General features: G+C 46.4%; 2 protein-coding genes across 2 annotated transcripts in view; one reads left to right on the top strand and one right to left on the bottom strand.

The window, feature by feature from the left end:
* CEP20 (centrosomal protein 20) overlaps positions 1-15,535 on the bottom strand; it is a 345,441-nt gene that overhangs the window by 126,815 nt on the left and 203,091 nt on the right. The window lies entirely within an intron of this gene.
* Positions 1-15,535, top strand: part of ABCC1 (ATP binding cassette subfamily C member 1) — a 197,366-nt gene that overhangs the window by 47,878 nt on the left and 133,953 nt on the right. The window contains exons 2-3 of the mRNA XM_050774061.1: positions 10,246-10,422; positions 12,201-12,326. Of these exons, the coding sequence (XP_050630018.1) occupies positions 10,246-10,422; positions 12,201-12,326 (303 nt within the window). The remainder of the gene's footprint in view (positions 1-10,245; positions 10,423-12,200; positions 12,327-15,535) is intronic.

Here is a 15,535-nt window from a genome sequence, read left to right as displayed (position 1 = left end):
CCCAAAGTGCTGAGATTACAGATGTGAGCCACTGCACCTGGCCTTCCTTTTTTTTTTTTTTTTTTTTGGAGACAGGTGCTCACTCTGTCACCCAGGTTGGAGTGCAGTGGTGTGATTACAACTCACGGCAGTGTCTACCTTCCAAGGCTCAGGTGATCCTCCTGCTTCAGCCCACTGAGTAGCTGGGATTATAGGCGAGTGCCACCCTACCTGGCTAAGCTTTTGCGTTTTTAGTAGAGATGGGTTTTGCCATGTTGTCCAGGCTGGCTTTCAACTCCTGGGCTCAAGCGATCCACCCGTGCTGACCTCCCAGAGTGCTAGGATTATAGGCGTGAGCCATTGTGCTCAGCTTTTCTGACTCTTTTTACTGATCAGGAGACTGAAGCTTGGAGAAATTAAGTGACTTGCCTAGGTTCACATGGGGTCAAGGCCTGAATTTGAATCTACATCTGCTTGATTAGGAAGTGAGCGGTCATAGCTAGTCTCTACCTGGATGGATTGTTATTTAAAATTTTTCAAAATAATTATTTTATTAAAAAAGAGACAAGGTATCATTATGTTTCCCAGGCTGGTCTTGAACTCCTGGGCTCAACTGATCCTCCTGCCTTGGCCTCCCAAAGTGCTGAGATTAGAAGTGCAAACTACTGTGCCCAGCCAGATTATTACTTAAGAACCAAAACAACAACAATAACCAAACCAAACCAAACAAAGGGGGAAATTGATGGTGGACAAGTAAGAAGATCATTGCAAAGGTTGGGGGCAGGTTGTTTGGGGAGTGTGGAGGAAGCTTTTTAAATGAGGTACCTGAGTTGGGTTTTGAAGGATGAATAAGAGTTTGTTAGGGCAGAAAGACATTGCAGAGAGAGAATCTAGCAAGAGATGACTGAAGGAACCATTTATTTGACCAGCAGCTGGTGACTGCCTTGAAGGCAGGAATCACAGCCTTTCTGAATCTCCAGTGCCTGAAACAGTGTCTAGAACATTATCTGACAACAAGCTTGGTAAATACTTCCTTAAGTAAATGCCTGAGTTGGCACATCTGGGGAACAGGTTGGGAGAAATTGTAGGAAAGGCAGATGGGACGTGAATGTAGAAGGAAGGCCTCATGGATCACTGCAAGGATTGGTTCTTAAAAGCAATAGGGAGCCATGGGAAGTTGTTTCCCAGCAGAAGAGAGACGGCCATTAGATCTGCCCTGTGTATTAATGTAAATGTCTAAGTCTGTGAATTGTCCCCTGAGCAGGAAAACCTGATTGCTTTTAAATACATTTGGAAAGACCCTCAGTTTTACTCATGATAAAGGGAAAAGGAACTTAAACTACAGAGAGAGATTGTTCACCTCAGATTGGCAGAGGTCAGAGACTTGTTACCTGCTGTGTTTTGTGAAGTAATTGCCTTTGTACCTTATGAGCTGGGGTATGAACTGATGTTCCCCATTTGGAGGGCAGTGTCTGTCTAAATGTTACTGTATGCACCCTTTGACCTGGCAGGTTCATTTTTTGGAAGTTTGTGTATATATGAGACAGAGTTTCATTATGTTGCCCAGGGTGGTCTCAAACTCCTGGGCTCGTGGGATCCTCCTACCTGGGCCTCCCAAAGTGCCGGAGTTACAGATGGGAGCCACCACACCTGGCCGAGAAAGTGATCTTACCCACACTCTTGTTTGAGTGTGAAATAAGGCTCCTACCAGGCTGTTTATTCAATGCTGCATTGTTAGTAAGAGCAACAGCAATGCCAAGTCCCCAGGAGACAGATGGATGTCAAGTTCATCCCTACAATAGAATACAAAGCAGCCATAACAAAGAGCAAGGAGACCGTTCATGTATACTGCGGAATGATCTTTCAAATCTGTGATTAAGAGAAAAAAGCAAAAGTATAGAACATTATGTAATGTATGCTTCTTTCCATTTGATAACAGAAGATATATGTTTACTTTTGTTATTTTTGTGTAAAATATTTTGTGAAAGAAGACATAAGAAACCCATGATCATTGCCTCTAGAGAGAGGAACTGAGGGGAGGGGCTTAGGGAATGGAATGAGAAGACTTGTCCCTTTTACCTTTTTGTTCAAAAGAAGTATCAAGAATAAAACACGGCCGGGCGCGGTGGCTCACGCCTGTAATCCCTGTACTTTGGGAGGCCGAGACGGGCGGATCACGAGGTCAGGAGATCGAGACCATCCCGGCTAACACGGTGAAACCCCGTCTCTACTAAAATACAAAAAATTAGCCGGGTGCTGTGGCGGGCGCCTGTAGTCCCAGCTACTCGGGAGGCTGAGGCAGGAGAATGGCGCGAACCCAGGAGGCGGAGCTTGCAGTGAGCCGAGATGGTGCCACTGCACTCCAGCCTGGGCGACAGAGTGAAGACTCCGCCTCAAAAAAAAAAAAAAAAAAAAAGAAAAGAATAAAACGCATCTATGTTACTGATAAAGATCAGTTTCCAAAGCCTGTGCGCGGTGGTTCACACCTGGGATCCCAGCACTGTGGGAGGCCAAGGCGAGTGGATCGCTTGAGCTCAGGAGTTTGACACCAGCCTGGGCAACATGGCAAAACCCCATTTCTACTAAAAATACAAAATTAGCTGGGCATGGTGGTGTGTGCCTGTGGTCCTAGCTGCTCAGGAGGCTGAGGTGGGAGGATTGCTGGAGACCGGGAGGTCAAGGCTGCAGTGAGCTATGATTGCGCCACTGCATTCCAGCCTGAGCAACAGAGTGAGACCTTGTCTCCAAAAAAAAAAAAAGTTTAGTTTTTAATATTAGCTAAGTAAACAAAAAAGCAAGCTATAGAACAGAGTATCATGGTGCCTTTTGGGGCAACAAAATAGGTCGTATCTGGAATATATCTGGAAGAATGTAAGATGTTAGCAGTGGTAGCTTGCCTGTGGGGTAGGAATGGGGGGCTTAGTTTGGGGAGAAAGACATATTTTTCACTGTACACCTTTTTGAGTAATTTGAAAGAGTTTTAGCACACAAATATATTACCTATTAAAAATAATCACAAAGAGAGGGAGAAATGGGTGGATGCATGGATGGATGGTTGAGTGGGTAGATGGATACATAGACAGGTGAATGGATTGGTTGGTGGATGGGTGAACTGGTGGGTGGGTGGATGGATTGATGGATGAATGAATTGGTAGGTGGGTAGGGTGGATGGGTGAATTGGTGAATGGGTAGGTGGATGGATGAATGAATTGGTGGGTGGGTGGGTGGATGGATGGATGAACTGGTGGGTGGGTGGATGGATTGATAGGTGAATGAATTGGTAGGTGGGTAGGGTGGATGGATGAATTGATGGATGGGTAGGTGGATGGATGAATGAATTGGTGGGTTGGTGGATGGGTGGATGAATTGGTAGGTGGGTAGGTGAATGGATGAATGGGTTGGGGGGTGAATAGATGGATGCATTGGTGGGTGGATGGATGGATGGATGGATGGCTTCATGGTTGGGTGATAAATATATTCATGGGTATACATATGGATGTGTACATAGATAATTCTCTGGCTATGGTGGGGAGGACTGGCTGTAGTAGGGAGGACTCAGTAGGACCAGGAGAGTCTGGAGGCAGGAAAGAGTTAGGAAGCAATTGCAGCAGTCCTGGCAGGGAATAATTTGGGGCTAGGATCAGGTCAATTAAATGTTTAACATTGGAACTATGTCTCTTGTATACATAACTGCATATATCAAGTCTTGATATTATTTTCTTTCTAGCAGGGCAAATTCCTTTGGAATGAGCTTTTACTGGCAACTGCTCAGAAGCTGTTCTGTATATAATGACCACCAACAGTTTAATCCTTTTTTCACCCATCACCTTAGGAATTAACAGTAGTGTGAAATAAATTAAAATAATCAGTCTTGGAGATGTCTTGCCTGCTCCACGATCAACTTCTTCTTTACAAGGCTGTGTTCCAAATCTGCCAGGCCAAAAAGACGTGAACTTTGTCCTTTTTAGGGTTTGTGTCTTGATGTTTCCTAGCTAAATCTCTGTGTGTGTGTGTTGGCCTTGTAAGGTTTACTTTTTTTTTTTGAGATGGAGACTCACTATGTTGCCTGGGCTGGCGTGCAGTGGTGCCATCTTGGCTCACTACAACCTCTGCCTCCTGGGTTCAGGTGACTCTCCTGCCTGAGCCTCCCGAGTAGCTGGGATCACGGACGTGCACTACCATGCCCGGGTAATTTTTATGTTTTTAGTAGAGATGGGGGTTTCACTATGTTGGCCAGGCTTGTTTCAAACTCCTCTCCACCTGCCTAGGCCTCCCAAAGTGCTGGGATTATAGGCATGAGCCACCGCGCCCAACCTAATAACTAGATCTCTTTAATTATTGGAACGTGTATATTTTGATCAGATTGACACATTTTTTTTAAAGTGAAGTGATCTTATTTCCTTCATTTCTCATTTTTAACTTTTTTTTTTTTTTGATATGGCTTTAGAGCTGTGTGGAGCTGTAAGGGTGTGGATTCCTTGACATTCCATGGGGTCTCAGGTGGTCGTGGGAGGGCTGTTGGAATCAGAGCTACTTGGAGGGTGCATAGGCCGGTTGGATGGGAAGCCTGGGAGAAGTGGGCTTTTTGGGGACTGCAGCCAACTGGACAACTGGGTCCAATCTAAAGACTGGCCCCTCCCAGCTCCTGGTGATGGTCATATACCAGGAATAGGGGCCCAGCGCCACCAGATTTTCTGATTTTTTTTTTTGTTTGTTTTTTAAGACATAGTCTTGCTCTGTCGCCAGGCTGGAGTGCAGTGGCACGATACTGGCTCACTGCAACCTCGGCCTCCCAGGTTCAAGTGATTCCCCTGCCTCAGCCTCCTGAGTAGCTGGGACTACAGGCATGCGCCACCATGCCTGGCTAATTTTTTGTATTTTAGTAGAGATGAGGTTTTACCATGTTGGCCAGGATGGCCTTGATCTCCTGACCTCGTGATCCTCCTGCCTCGGCCTCCCAAAGTGCTGGGATGACAGGCGTGAACCACCACGCCCAGAAGATTTTCTGATTTTTAAAGTTATGCCAGAGACTGGGCGCAGTGGCTCAGGCCTGTCATTCCAACACTTTGGGAGGCCGAGGGTGGCAGATCACCTGAGGTTTAGGACTTCGAGACCAGACTGGCCAACATGGTAAACCCTTGTCTCTACTAAAAATTCAAAAAAAATTAGCCGAGCGGGGTGGCACGTGACTGTAGTCCTAGCTACTTAGGAGGTTGAGGCAGGAAAATCACTTGAACCCGAGAAGCAGAGGTTGCAGTGAGCCAAGATCGCTTGAACCCGGGAAGCGGAGATTGCAGTGAGCTGAGATCACGCCACTGCATTCTAGTCTGGGTGACAAAGCAAGAGTCTGTCAGAAAAATAAAAATAAAATAAAAAGCCGGAAATCAAAATTTAAATGTTGGAATCTAATCTAATCTTTTTTTTTTTTTTTTTTTTTTAAATAAAAAGTATGCCTAAAACAATAGCAATAATAACAAGCCATCTATGGACCAAACTTTGGGTGGGGAAACCTGTTTTGTACCTCTTATCCAATCTAACTGTGGTGGAGACAGGAAATTGAGATCCCGAAAAGGGCAGTGAGTTTTCTCAAAGTTGTTTAGTCAGTTGCCAGATTATGGCTTGAATTAAATTTAAATGCTTCAGCTGGGCATGGTGGTGCATACCTGTAGTGTAGCTGCTTGGGAGGCAAAGGTGCGAGGATTGCTTGAGCCCAAAAGTTCAAGGCACAGGGAGCTGTGATCTTGCCACCACACTTAAGCCTGGGCAACAGAGCAAGACCTCATTTCTTTTTTTTTTTTTTTTGAGACGGAGTCTCGCTGTGTCACCCAGGGTGGAGTGCAGTGGCCGGATCTCAGCTCACTGCAAGCTCTGCCTCCCGGGTTTTTACGCCATTCTCCTGCCTCAGCCTCCCGAGTAGCCGGGACTACAGGCGCCCACCACCTCGCCCGGCTAGTTTTTTGTATTTTTTTTTAGTAGAGACGGGGTTTCACCGTGTTAGCCAGGATGGTCTCGAACTCCTGACCTCGTGATCCGCCCGTCTCGGCCTCCCAAAGTGCTGGGATTACAGGCTTGAGCCACCGCGCCCGGCCAAGACCTCATTTCAAAAAAAGAAAAATTTAAATTCTTCGTTACAGAACAGCTGATGGTGGAGGTTTATTCTTGGGCAGGTACATATCTGATCTATTTATGTGTGTATCTATGAATTTATCTATTTGGCACAGCTCTTTAACAAAATACAGGCCTTTTTTTTTTTTTTTTTTTTTTTTTTTTAAAGTAAGAGTAATTGAAACAAAATTTGTTTCCAAGGCTGGACAGCTCAGTGGTAAAATGCAGACTTGAACCACATTGCCTGAGTTTGAATTCAGCTCCAGAGCTTACCAGCTGTGTGATACTGAACACAGTATTTAACCCTTCTCTGCCTGACTTTCACATCTGAAAAAGGAGATGATAAAAATACTTATAGAATGAAAGGAGATAATACACATGAGGTACTTAGAATAAAGCCCGGCACACAGAACTGCAATTTGGTTGTTATCCCTGGTGGTGGTTGTGATGGTTGATGATGGTTATGGTGATGGTGGGGGTGGGGGTGGTGGTGGTGGTGGTGGTGGGTGGGGGTGGTGGTGGTGATATTGGTGATGGTGATGATGGCGGTGGTGGTGATGGTGGTGGTCATGATGGCGGCAGTAGTGATGATGGCGGTAGTATTGGTGGTGGTGGTCGTGGTGGTGGTGATGGTGGTGGTGGTGATGGCAGTGGTGGCAGTGATATTGGTGGTGGTGATGATGGCAGTAGTATTGGTGATGGTGGTGGTGGTGGTGGTGGTGGTGATGGCGACGGTGGTGATGGCGACGGTGGTGATGATGGCGATGGTGGTGATGGCGACGGTGGTGATGGCGTTGGTGGTGCCAGTGATACTGGTGGTGGTGATGGTTGTGGTGGTGGTGGTGATGGCGATGGTGGTGATGGCGTTGGTGGTGGCAGTGATATTGGTGGTGGTGATGGTGGTGGTGGTGGTGGTGATGGCGATGGTGGTGATGATGGCGATGGTATGGTGTTGGCAGTGATATTGGTGGATGGTGGTGATGGTGATGATGGCGATGGTGGTGATGATGGTGATGGTGGTGATGATGGCGATGGTACGGTGTTGGTAGTGATATTGGTGGTGATGATGGTGGTGATGGTGATGGTGATGGTGGTGATGATGGTGATGATGGCGATGGTATGGTGTTGGCATTGATACTGGTGGTGATGATGGTGATGGTGGTGATGATGGCGATGGTATGGTGTTGGCATTGATACTGGTGGTGATGATGGTGGTGATGATGGTGGTGATGATGGCGATGATGGTGATGATGGTGATGGTATGGTGTTGGCAGTGATATTGGTGGTGATGATGGTGGTGATGGTGGTGAGGGTGGCGATGGTGGTGATGGTGGTGATGATGGCGATGGTGTGGTGTTGGCATTGATGGTGATGGTGGTGATGATGGCGATGGTGGTGTTGGCATTGATACTGGTGGTGATGATGGTGGTGATGCTGATGATGGCGATGGTGGTGATGATGGTGATGGTATGGTATTGACAGTGATATTGGTGGTGGTGGTGGTGATGGTGGTGATGATGGCGATGGTGTGGTGTTGGCATTGATACTGGTGGTGGTGATGGTGGTGATGCTGATGATGGCGATGGTGGTGATGATGGTGATGGTATGGTGTTGGCAGTGATATTGGTGGTGATGATGGTGGTGATGGTGTGAGGGTGGCAATGGTGGTGATGGTGGTGATGATGGTGATGGTATGGTATTGACAGTGATATTGGTGGTGGTGGTGGTGGTGGTGGTGATGGTGGTGATGATGGCGATGGTGTGGTGTTGGCAGTGATATTGGTGGTGATGGTGGTGGTGGTGATGGTGGTGATGATGGCGATGGTGGTGATGATGGCGATGGTTCAGCCCTCAGTTCAGAGGGCTTTCTAAGGTCAGAGTGATCTAGATGACACAGGTTCTTCGGTTATAAGAGAATATCCTTCAGCGTTCCTTTAAATGGCTGTCTCCATCTTTTATACTACAGTGGGACTTGCCACAGGTTCTGGGACTGTTAATGTGACATGAGATGCTACATAGCTTTTTGGGGTTTTTTGTGTGTGTATGCACTGTTTTGTGTGTGTGTGTGTGTGTATGCACTGTTTTGTGTGTGTGTGTATGCACTGTTTGTGTGTGTGTGTGTATGCACTGTTTTGTGTGTGTGTGTGTGTATGCACTGTTTTGTGTGTGTGTGTGTGTGTATGCAGTTTGTGTGTGTGTATGCACTGTTTTGTGTGTGTGTGTGTGTGTATGCACTGTTTGTGTGTGTGTGTGTGTATGCACTGTTTTGTGTGTGTGTGTGCGTGTATGCACTGTTGTGTGTGTGTGTGTGTATGCACTGTTTTGTGTGTGTGTGTGTGTATGCACTGTTTTGTGTGTGTGTGTGTGTATGCACTGTTTTGTGTGTGTGTGTGTGTGTATGCACTGTTTTGTGTGTGTGTGTTTGTGTGTATGCACTGTTTTTTTTTGTGTGTGTGTGTGTGTATGCACTGTTTTGTGTGTGTGTGTGTGTGTATGCACTGTTGTGTGTGTGTGTGTGTGTATGCACTGTTTTGTGTGTGTGTGTGTGTGTGTGTGTATGCACTGTTTTGTGTGTGTGTGTGTGTATGCACTGTTTTGTGTGTGTGTGTGTGTGTATGCACTGTTTTGTGTGTGTGTGTGTGTATGCACTGTTTTGTGTGTGTGTGTGTATGCACTGTTTTTTTTTTGTGTGTGTGTGTGTATGCACTGTTTTTTTTTGTGTGTGTGTGTGTATGCACTGTTTTGTGTGTGTGTGTATGCACTGTTTTGTGTGTGTGTTTGTGTGTGTGTGTATGCACTGTTTTGTGTGTGTGTGTGTGTATGCACTGTTTTGTGTGTGTGTGTGTATGCACTGTTTTGTGTGTGTGTGTGTGTATGCACTGTTTTGTGTGTGTGTGTGTGTGTATGCACTGTTGTGTGTGTGTGTGTGTATGCACTGTTGTGTGTGTGTGTGTGTGTATGCACTGTTTTGTGTGTGTGTGTGTGTATGCACTGTTTTGTGTGTGTGTGTGTGTGTGTGTATGCACTGTTTTGTGTGTGTGTGTGTGTGTGTGTATGCACTGTTGTGTGTGTGTGTATGCACTGTTTTGTGTGTGTGTGTGTATGCACTGTTTTTTGTGTGTGTGTGTGTATGCACTGTTTTGTGTGTGTGTGTGTGTGTGTATGCACTGTTGTGTGTGTGTGTATGCACTGTTTTGTGTGTGTGTGTGTGTATGCACTGTTTTGTGTGTGTGTGTGTGTATGCACTGTTTTTTGTGTGTGTGTGTGTGTGTGTATGCACTGTTTTGTGTGTGTGTGTGTGTGTGTATGCACTGTTGTGTGTGTGTGTATGCACTGTTTTGTGTGTGTGTGTGTGTATGCACTGTTTTGTGTGTGTGTGTGTGTATGCACTGTTTTGTGTGTGTGTGTGTGTGTATGCACTGTTTTGTGTGTGTGTGTGTGTGTATGCACTGTTGTGTGTGTGTGTATGCACTGTTTTGTGTGTGTGTGTGTGTATGCACTGTTTTGTGTGTGTGTGTGTGTGTGTATGCACTGTTTTGTGTGTGTGTGTGTGTGTGTGTGTGTGTGTGTGTGAGAGAGAGAGAGAGAAAGAGAGACAGGGTCTTGCTCTGTTGCCCAGGGTGTAGTGCAGTGGCATGATGTTAGCTCACTGCAACTTCTACCTTCCAGGCCCAGGCAGTCCTCCTACTTCAGCCTCCTGAGTGGCTGGGAATACAGGCACGTTCCATGCTCAGCCATTTTTTGTGTTTTTCATAGAGGCAGCATCTCACTATGTTGACTAGGCTCGTCTTGAACTCCTGGCCTAAGGTGGTCTGCCCACTTGGCCTCCCAAAGTGCTGGGATTACAGGCACGAGCCAGGCATCTGACTTGTGTGCTCCTGCTAAGAGAGCTTTATTTTTATTTATTAATTTTGAAACAGGGTCTTTGCTGCTCAGGTGGGAGTGCAGAAGGCACCACGTACCTTTATCCCTTGTTCCTTGTTTCTTAGTCTTTCTGGCTACTGATCTTTTGAGTTTGTGTGTTCATCCTGAGAGGTCCTTGGATATATAGGAGCCTTGTCTGTTTCTTCAAACCCCGTGGCAGCTGGTTTCACGCCCCAGGCGAGCTCCTGTCCTCTGGGGTGTGTCCTGCTGACCCCTCGCCTGTGTTTGTGTTCGCAGGACTGGAATGTCACGTGGTATACCAGCAACCCTGACTTCACCAAGTGCTTTCAGAACACGGTCCTCGTGTGGGTGCCTTGTTTTTACCTCTGGGCCTGTTTCCCCTTCTACTTCCTCTATCTCTCCCGACATGACCGAGGCTACATTCAGATGACACTTCTCAACAAAACCAAAACTGTAAGTCACCAGGGGGTTTTGTTGTAGGGGGCGGGGAGGTGCACCTGGACGGGGAGTGGTGGTTGGTGAGACCTGACATTTCTCTTATAGTTAGTTGACTCTTAAGTTCCTTCTTCTAGAAGGCAGAAGAGTAATGTGGGAGGTGAAAACTGGAGCTCTGGAGACACACATGGGTACAAATCTTGGCTCTGCCACTTAGTATTTGGCCTGGAGCAAATTTTTTAACCTTCCCAAGCCTCAGTTTCCCTGTTTATGCAACATGAATGATAGGATTGTTCTCAAGGCATTACTGGGAGGTTATCAGCTCTTCCCCTCTTACTGAGGCGATCTCCTTTTTATTTAATTAAATATATGTATATAGATTTTTTTTCTGGCCAATTTTTAATTTATTTTTTGTAGAGAGAGGGATCTTGCTGTGTTGCCCAGGCTGGTCTTGAATTGAAACCTGGCCTCAAGCAGTCCTCCTGCCTTGGTCTCCCAAAGTACTTGGATTACAGGTGTGAACCTCCATGCCTGGCCCCTAATTTTTTTTTTTTAAGTTGACTTTTATTTTGAAATAATTTAAAGCTGCAGGAAAATTGCAACAATGGGCCGGGCGTGGTGGCTTACGCCTGTAATCCCAGCACTTTGGGAAGCCGAGGCGAGCAGATCACTTGAGGCCAGGATTTCGAGACCAGCCAGGCCAACATAGTGAACCTTGTCTCTACGAAAAATATAAAAATGAGCTGGTTGTGGTGGCACATGCCTGTAATCTTAGCTACTTGGGACGCTGAGGCGAGAGGATCCCTTGAACCTAGGAGGCGGAGGTTGCAGCGAACTGAGGTTGTGCCACTGCACTCTAGCCTGTGCAACAGAGCGAGACTCCTTCTAAAAAAAAAAAGTTGCAATAATGATACCAGGAACTGCTGCCTAATTTTCTCTATCTATCACTCATAGTCACTGTTTTTTTGTTTTGTTTTGTTTTGTTTTGTTTTGAGACGGTGTTGCTCTGTCATCTAGGCTGGAGTGCAATGGTATGATCACAGCATACTGCAACCTTGAACTCCTGGCTCAAGCCATCCTGCCTTAGGTTTTTGAGTAGCTAGTAGCTGGGACTGCAGGCATACACCACCATGCCTGGCTAATTTAAAACAATTTTTTGTAGAGACAGGGTCTCGCTTTGTTGCCCAAGCTGTTCTCAAACTCCTGGCTTCCAGTGATCCTCCTGCCTCGGCCTCCCAAAGTACTGATATTACAGGCATGAATCCAGCCTGTGTTCACTGATTTTTTTAACCTTTTGCTACATTTGTTTTATCATGAGCTTTTGCTCTCTCTCTATATATGTGCATGCCATAACTTATTTTTTCTGAATCATTGAGAATGGATGCACCTTGAGACATATCCCACCCACAGAGGACCCTCAGTAAATACTGGTTGAATGAATGGTTGTCGTGGAGGGCTTTCTTGTGCAGTGTGCCGGGGTTGAAGCTAGAGATGGGCTGTGGGCTGAGCTCTTGAGTGTTCAGGCAGTGGGGAGCATGGTGACCAGACACACAGTCCTGTTGGAAGCAGTGGGGCGGAGCAAGCCAGTTACAGACCGTCACGTGCCAGCCTGGATGCCACCTCACCCTACCGAGGACTTGTCCTCATCCCAGAGAATATGTGCCGTGTCCTAGGACTGTGGCTGATCGCTTGAAGGCTGGCTAGTTCCCCTACCCCTGGGGCTGAGCTGTTTGCGCAGGCCCTGGGGGAGGTTCCAGTGCTGTCTGTTGTAGGACGTGTATGTGCTTCTCTTCCAGGCCTTGGGATTTTTGCTGTGGATCGTCTGCTGGGCAGACCTCTTCTACTCTTTCTGGGAAAGAAGTCGGGGCATATTCCTGGCCCCAGTGTTTCTGGTCAGCCCAACTCTCTTGGGCATCACCATGGTAAGTAGGAGCTGGCTGTGATCCCTGGGCCATCTGCTGGGCTCAGTGGAGACCAAAAGTAGTAACTGGCATTTAGAAATATAAAGACACAGGCTGGGTATGGTGGCCCATGCCTGTAATCCCATCACTGTGGGAGGCTGAGACAGGTGGATCACTTGAGGTCAGGAGTTCAAGACGAGCCTGGCCAACATGGCAAAACCCCATCTTTACTAAAAATACGTACATACATGTATGAGATATTTATGTATATGAGATATATATGTATATGTGAGATATAGATATGTGAGAGAGAGAGATATATATATACACACACACACACATAAAGCCCTTGCTGTAAAAACTCAGAAACCTGGCTTTTCTTGAAAAACTCAAAGATCTCGCAAGAGTAGAATCATAGTTTTTTTGAGGCAGTGATCAGCTGGAACTGGGATACAAATGTAGCCTTTTTTTTTTTTTTTTTTTTTTTTTTTAAAGGAGATGGGATCTCACTTTCATCCAGGCTGGAGTGCAGGGGCATTATGATGGTTCACTACAGCCTCAAACTTCTGGCCTCAAGCAATCCTCCTACCTCAGCCTTCTGAGTAGTTGGGACTACAGATGTGTGTCACCACGCCCAGCTTATTTTTGGCTAATTTTAAAATTTTTTGTAGAAATGGGATCTCACTGTGTTGTCTAGGCTGGTGTTAAACTCCTGGCCCAAGTGATCCTCCTGTCTGGTCCTCCCAGAACACTGGCATTATAAGCATGAGCCACTGTTCCCAGCCCCAACTGCAGTCTTTGGATGGGGCGTGTGTTGTCCAGTTTGCCACGATCCCCACCACGCCTTACTGTCTTCTCTGCCACTGATTCTGAGTGACAGATGCCACCTTTTGTTGTGTTTGCCATACTTTGCTCTTGTACTGGCTACTTTGGTCACTTACATACTAACTGCTGGGGGCCTAAGGGCCTTGAGTTTTTAATATCTGGCGTAGGGGGTGGGTTGCTAAGCTAAACAGGGAACTGCTCTGTCCCAGGGGGATACACAACTTAGTGAGTGAGAGAGACAAGGAAACAACTTTATTAATTACAGCTGACATGTGTGGATCACTTACTATATATGTACCTGGCAGTATTCTTGGTGTTTCATGTGTCTTGAAATTGAATTTTCACAACAACCCTGTGAGATGGGTGCTGCTTTGTCCCCATGTTACAGGTGAGGAAACAAGGCATGGAGAAGTTAAGTGTCCTATTCAAGGTCACACTGCTCATCTGCAGCTGAGTCAGGGGTGGGATCCCAGAGGCCATGCTTTTAGCTCCTGCAGCCTGCAGCTTCTGAGCCCCTGATCAGAGAGTTCTCGGAGAGTGTAGCCCTCAAGTATTGTAAAAAGAGGAGGGAGGCTGGGCATGGTGGCTCATGGCTGTAATCCCAGCACTTTGGGAGGCCAAGGTGGGAGAATCACTTGAGGTCGGGAGTTTGAGACCAGTCTAGCCAACATGGCGAAACCCCATCTCTACTAAAAATAAAAAAATTAGCAGGCGTGGTGGCACACGCATGTAGTCCCAGCTACTCAAGAGGCTGAGGCAGGAGAATTGCTTGAACCTGGGAAGCAGAGGCTGCAGTAAGCCGAGATTGCGCCACTGCTCCAGTCTGGGGGACAGAGCGAGACCTCATCTCAAAAAAGAAAAAAAATAAAAAGAAAGAACAAGTTTAAGGCAGGACATTCTGAGCAGGGTGAACAGGTTGTCCAGGGAGGGGTAGAAGGTTAAGGGGAGTATGCAGGCAGGGAGGGCGAGGTGTTCCATGAAGGAACACAGTGTGAAGGTTGAGGGAACAGAGTGGACGTGACAGAGGGGTCAGGAAAGGCAATGTGGAACCAGGTTGCCAAGGACCATGAATCTTTATTTTTCTAAATTAATTTTTAATTTTTTAAATTTTAGAGTCAGAGTCATACTCTGTCGCCCAGGCTGGACTTCCCTGGCATGAGATCACAGCTCACTGCAGGCTTGAACTCCTGGGCTAAAATGATCCTTCTGCCTCAGCCTCCCAAGTAGCTGGGAACATAGACATGTGCCAACATGCCCGGCTAAATTTATTTTTTATTTTCTTTCCCCTATCGGGGGAAACCCTTCCCCCAGTATTCAGTGTGGGTTCTTTTCTATTTCCCTAAGCGTCAGCTGGTCTGAGAAATAAAGGGAAAGAGTACAAGAGAGAGAAATTTTAAAGCTGGGTGTCTGGGGGAGACGTCACACATCGGCAGCTTCCGTGATGCTCCTGAGCTGTAAAACCAGCAAGTTTTTATTAGCGATTTTGAAAAGAGGAGGGAGTATATGAACAGGGTCAGAGAGATCACATGCTTCACAAGGTAATAAAATACCACAAAGCAAATGGAGGCAGGGCAAGATCACAGGACCACAGGACGGGGCAAAATTAAAATTGGTAATGAAGTTTCTGGCACGCATTGTCACTGATAACATCAGGAGACAGGGTTTGAGAGCAGACAACGGGTCTGACCAACCTTTATTAGGCGGGAATTTCCTCATCCTGATAAACTTGGGAGCGCTACAGGAGACCGGGGCTTATTTCATCCCTTTGTCTTTGACCGTAAAAGACAGCCATCCCCAAAGCGGCCATTTCAGAGGCCTACCCTCAGGGCGCATTCTCTTTCTCAGGGATGTTCCTTGCTGAGAAAAAGAATTCAGTGATATTTCTCCTTTTGCTTTTGAAAGAAGAGAAACATGGCTCTTTTTCGCCCAGATCACCGGCAGTAAGAGTTTAAAGTTATCTCCCTTGTTCCGTGAACATTGCTGTTACCATGTTCTTTTTTTCAAGGTGCCCAGATTTCATATTGTTCAAGCACACATGCTCTACAAACAATTTGTGCAGTTAACGCAATCATCACAGGGTCCGGAGGTGACATACATCCTCCTCAGCTTACGAAGATGATGGGATTAAGAGATTAAAGTAAAGACAGGCATAGGAAATCACAAGGTATTGATTGGGGAAGTGATAAGTGTCCATGAAATCTTCACAATTTATGTTCAGAGATTGTAGTAAAGACAGGCATAAGAAATTATAAAAGTAATAATTTGGGGAACTAATAAATGTCCATGAAATCTTCACAATTTGTGTTCTGCCATGGCTTCAGCCGGTCCCTCCATTTGGGGTCCCTGACTTCCTGCAACATTCCCCTGTGATGGAGTTTCGCTCTTGTTGCCCAGGCTGGAGCATA

The sequence above is a fragment of the Macaca thibetana genome, chromosome 20, assembly GCF_024542745.1.
Source record: "Macaca thibetana thibetana isolate TM-01 chromosome 20, ASM2454274v1, whole genome shotgun sequence".
NCBI lineage: Eukaryota > Metazoa > Chordata > Mammalia > Primates > Cercopithecidae > Macaca > Macaca thibetana.
This window is presented reverse-complemented; position numbering and strand designations above follow the sequence as displayed.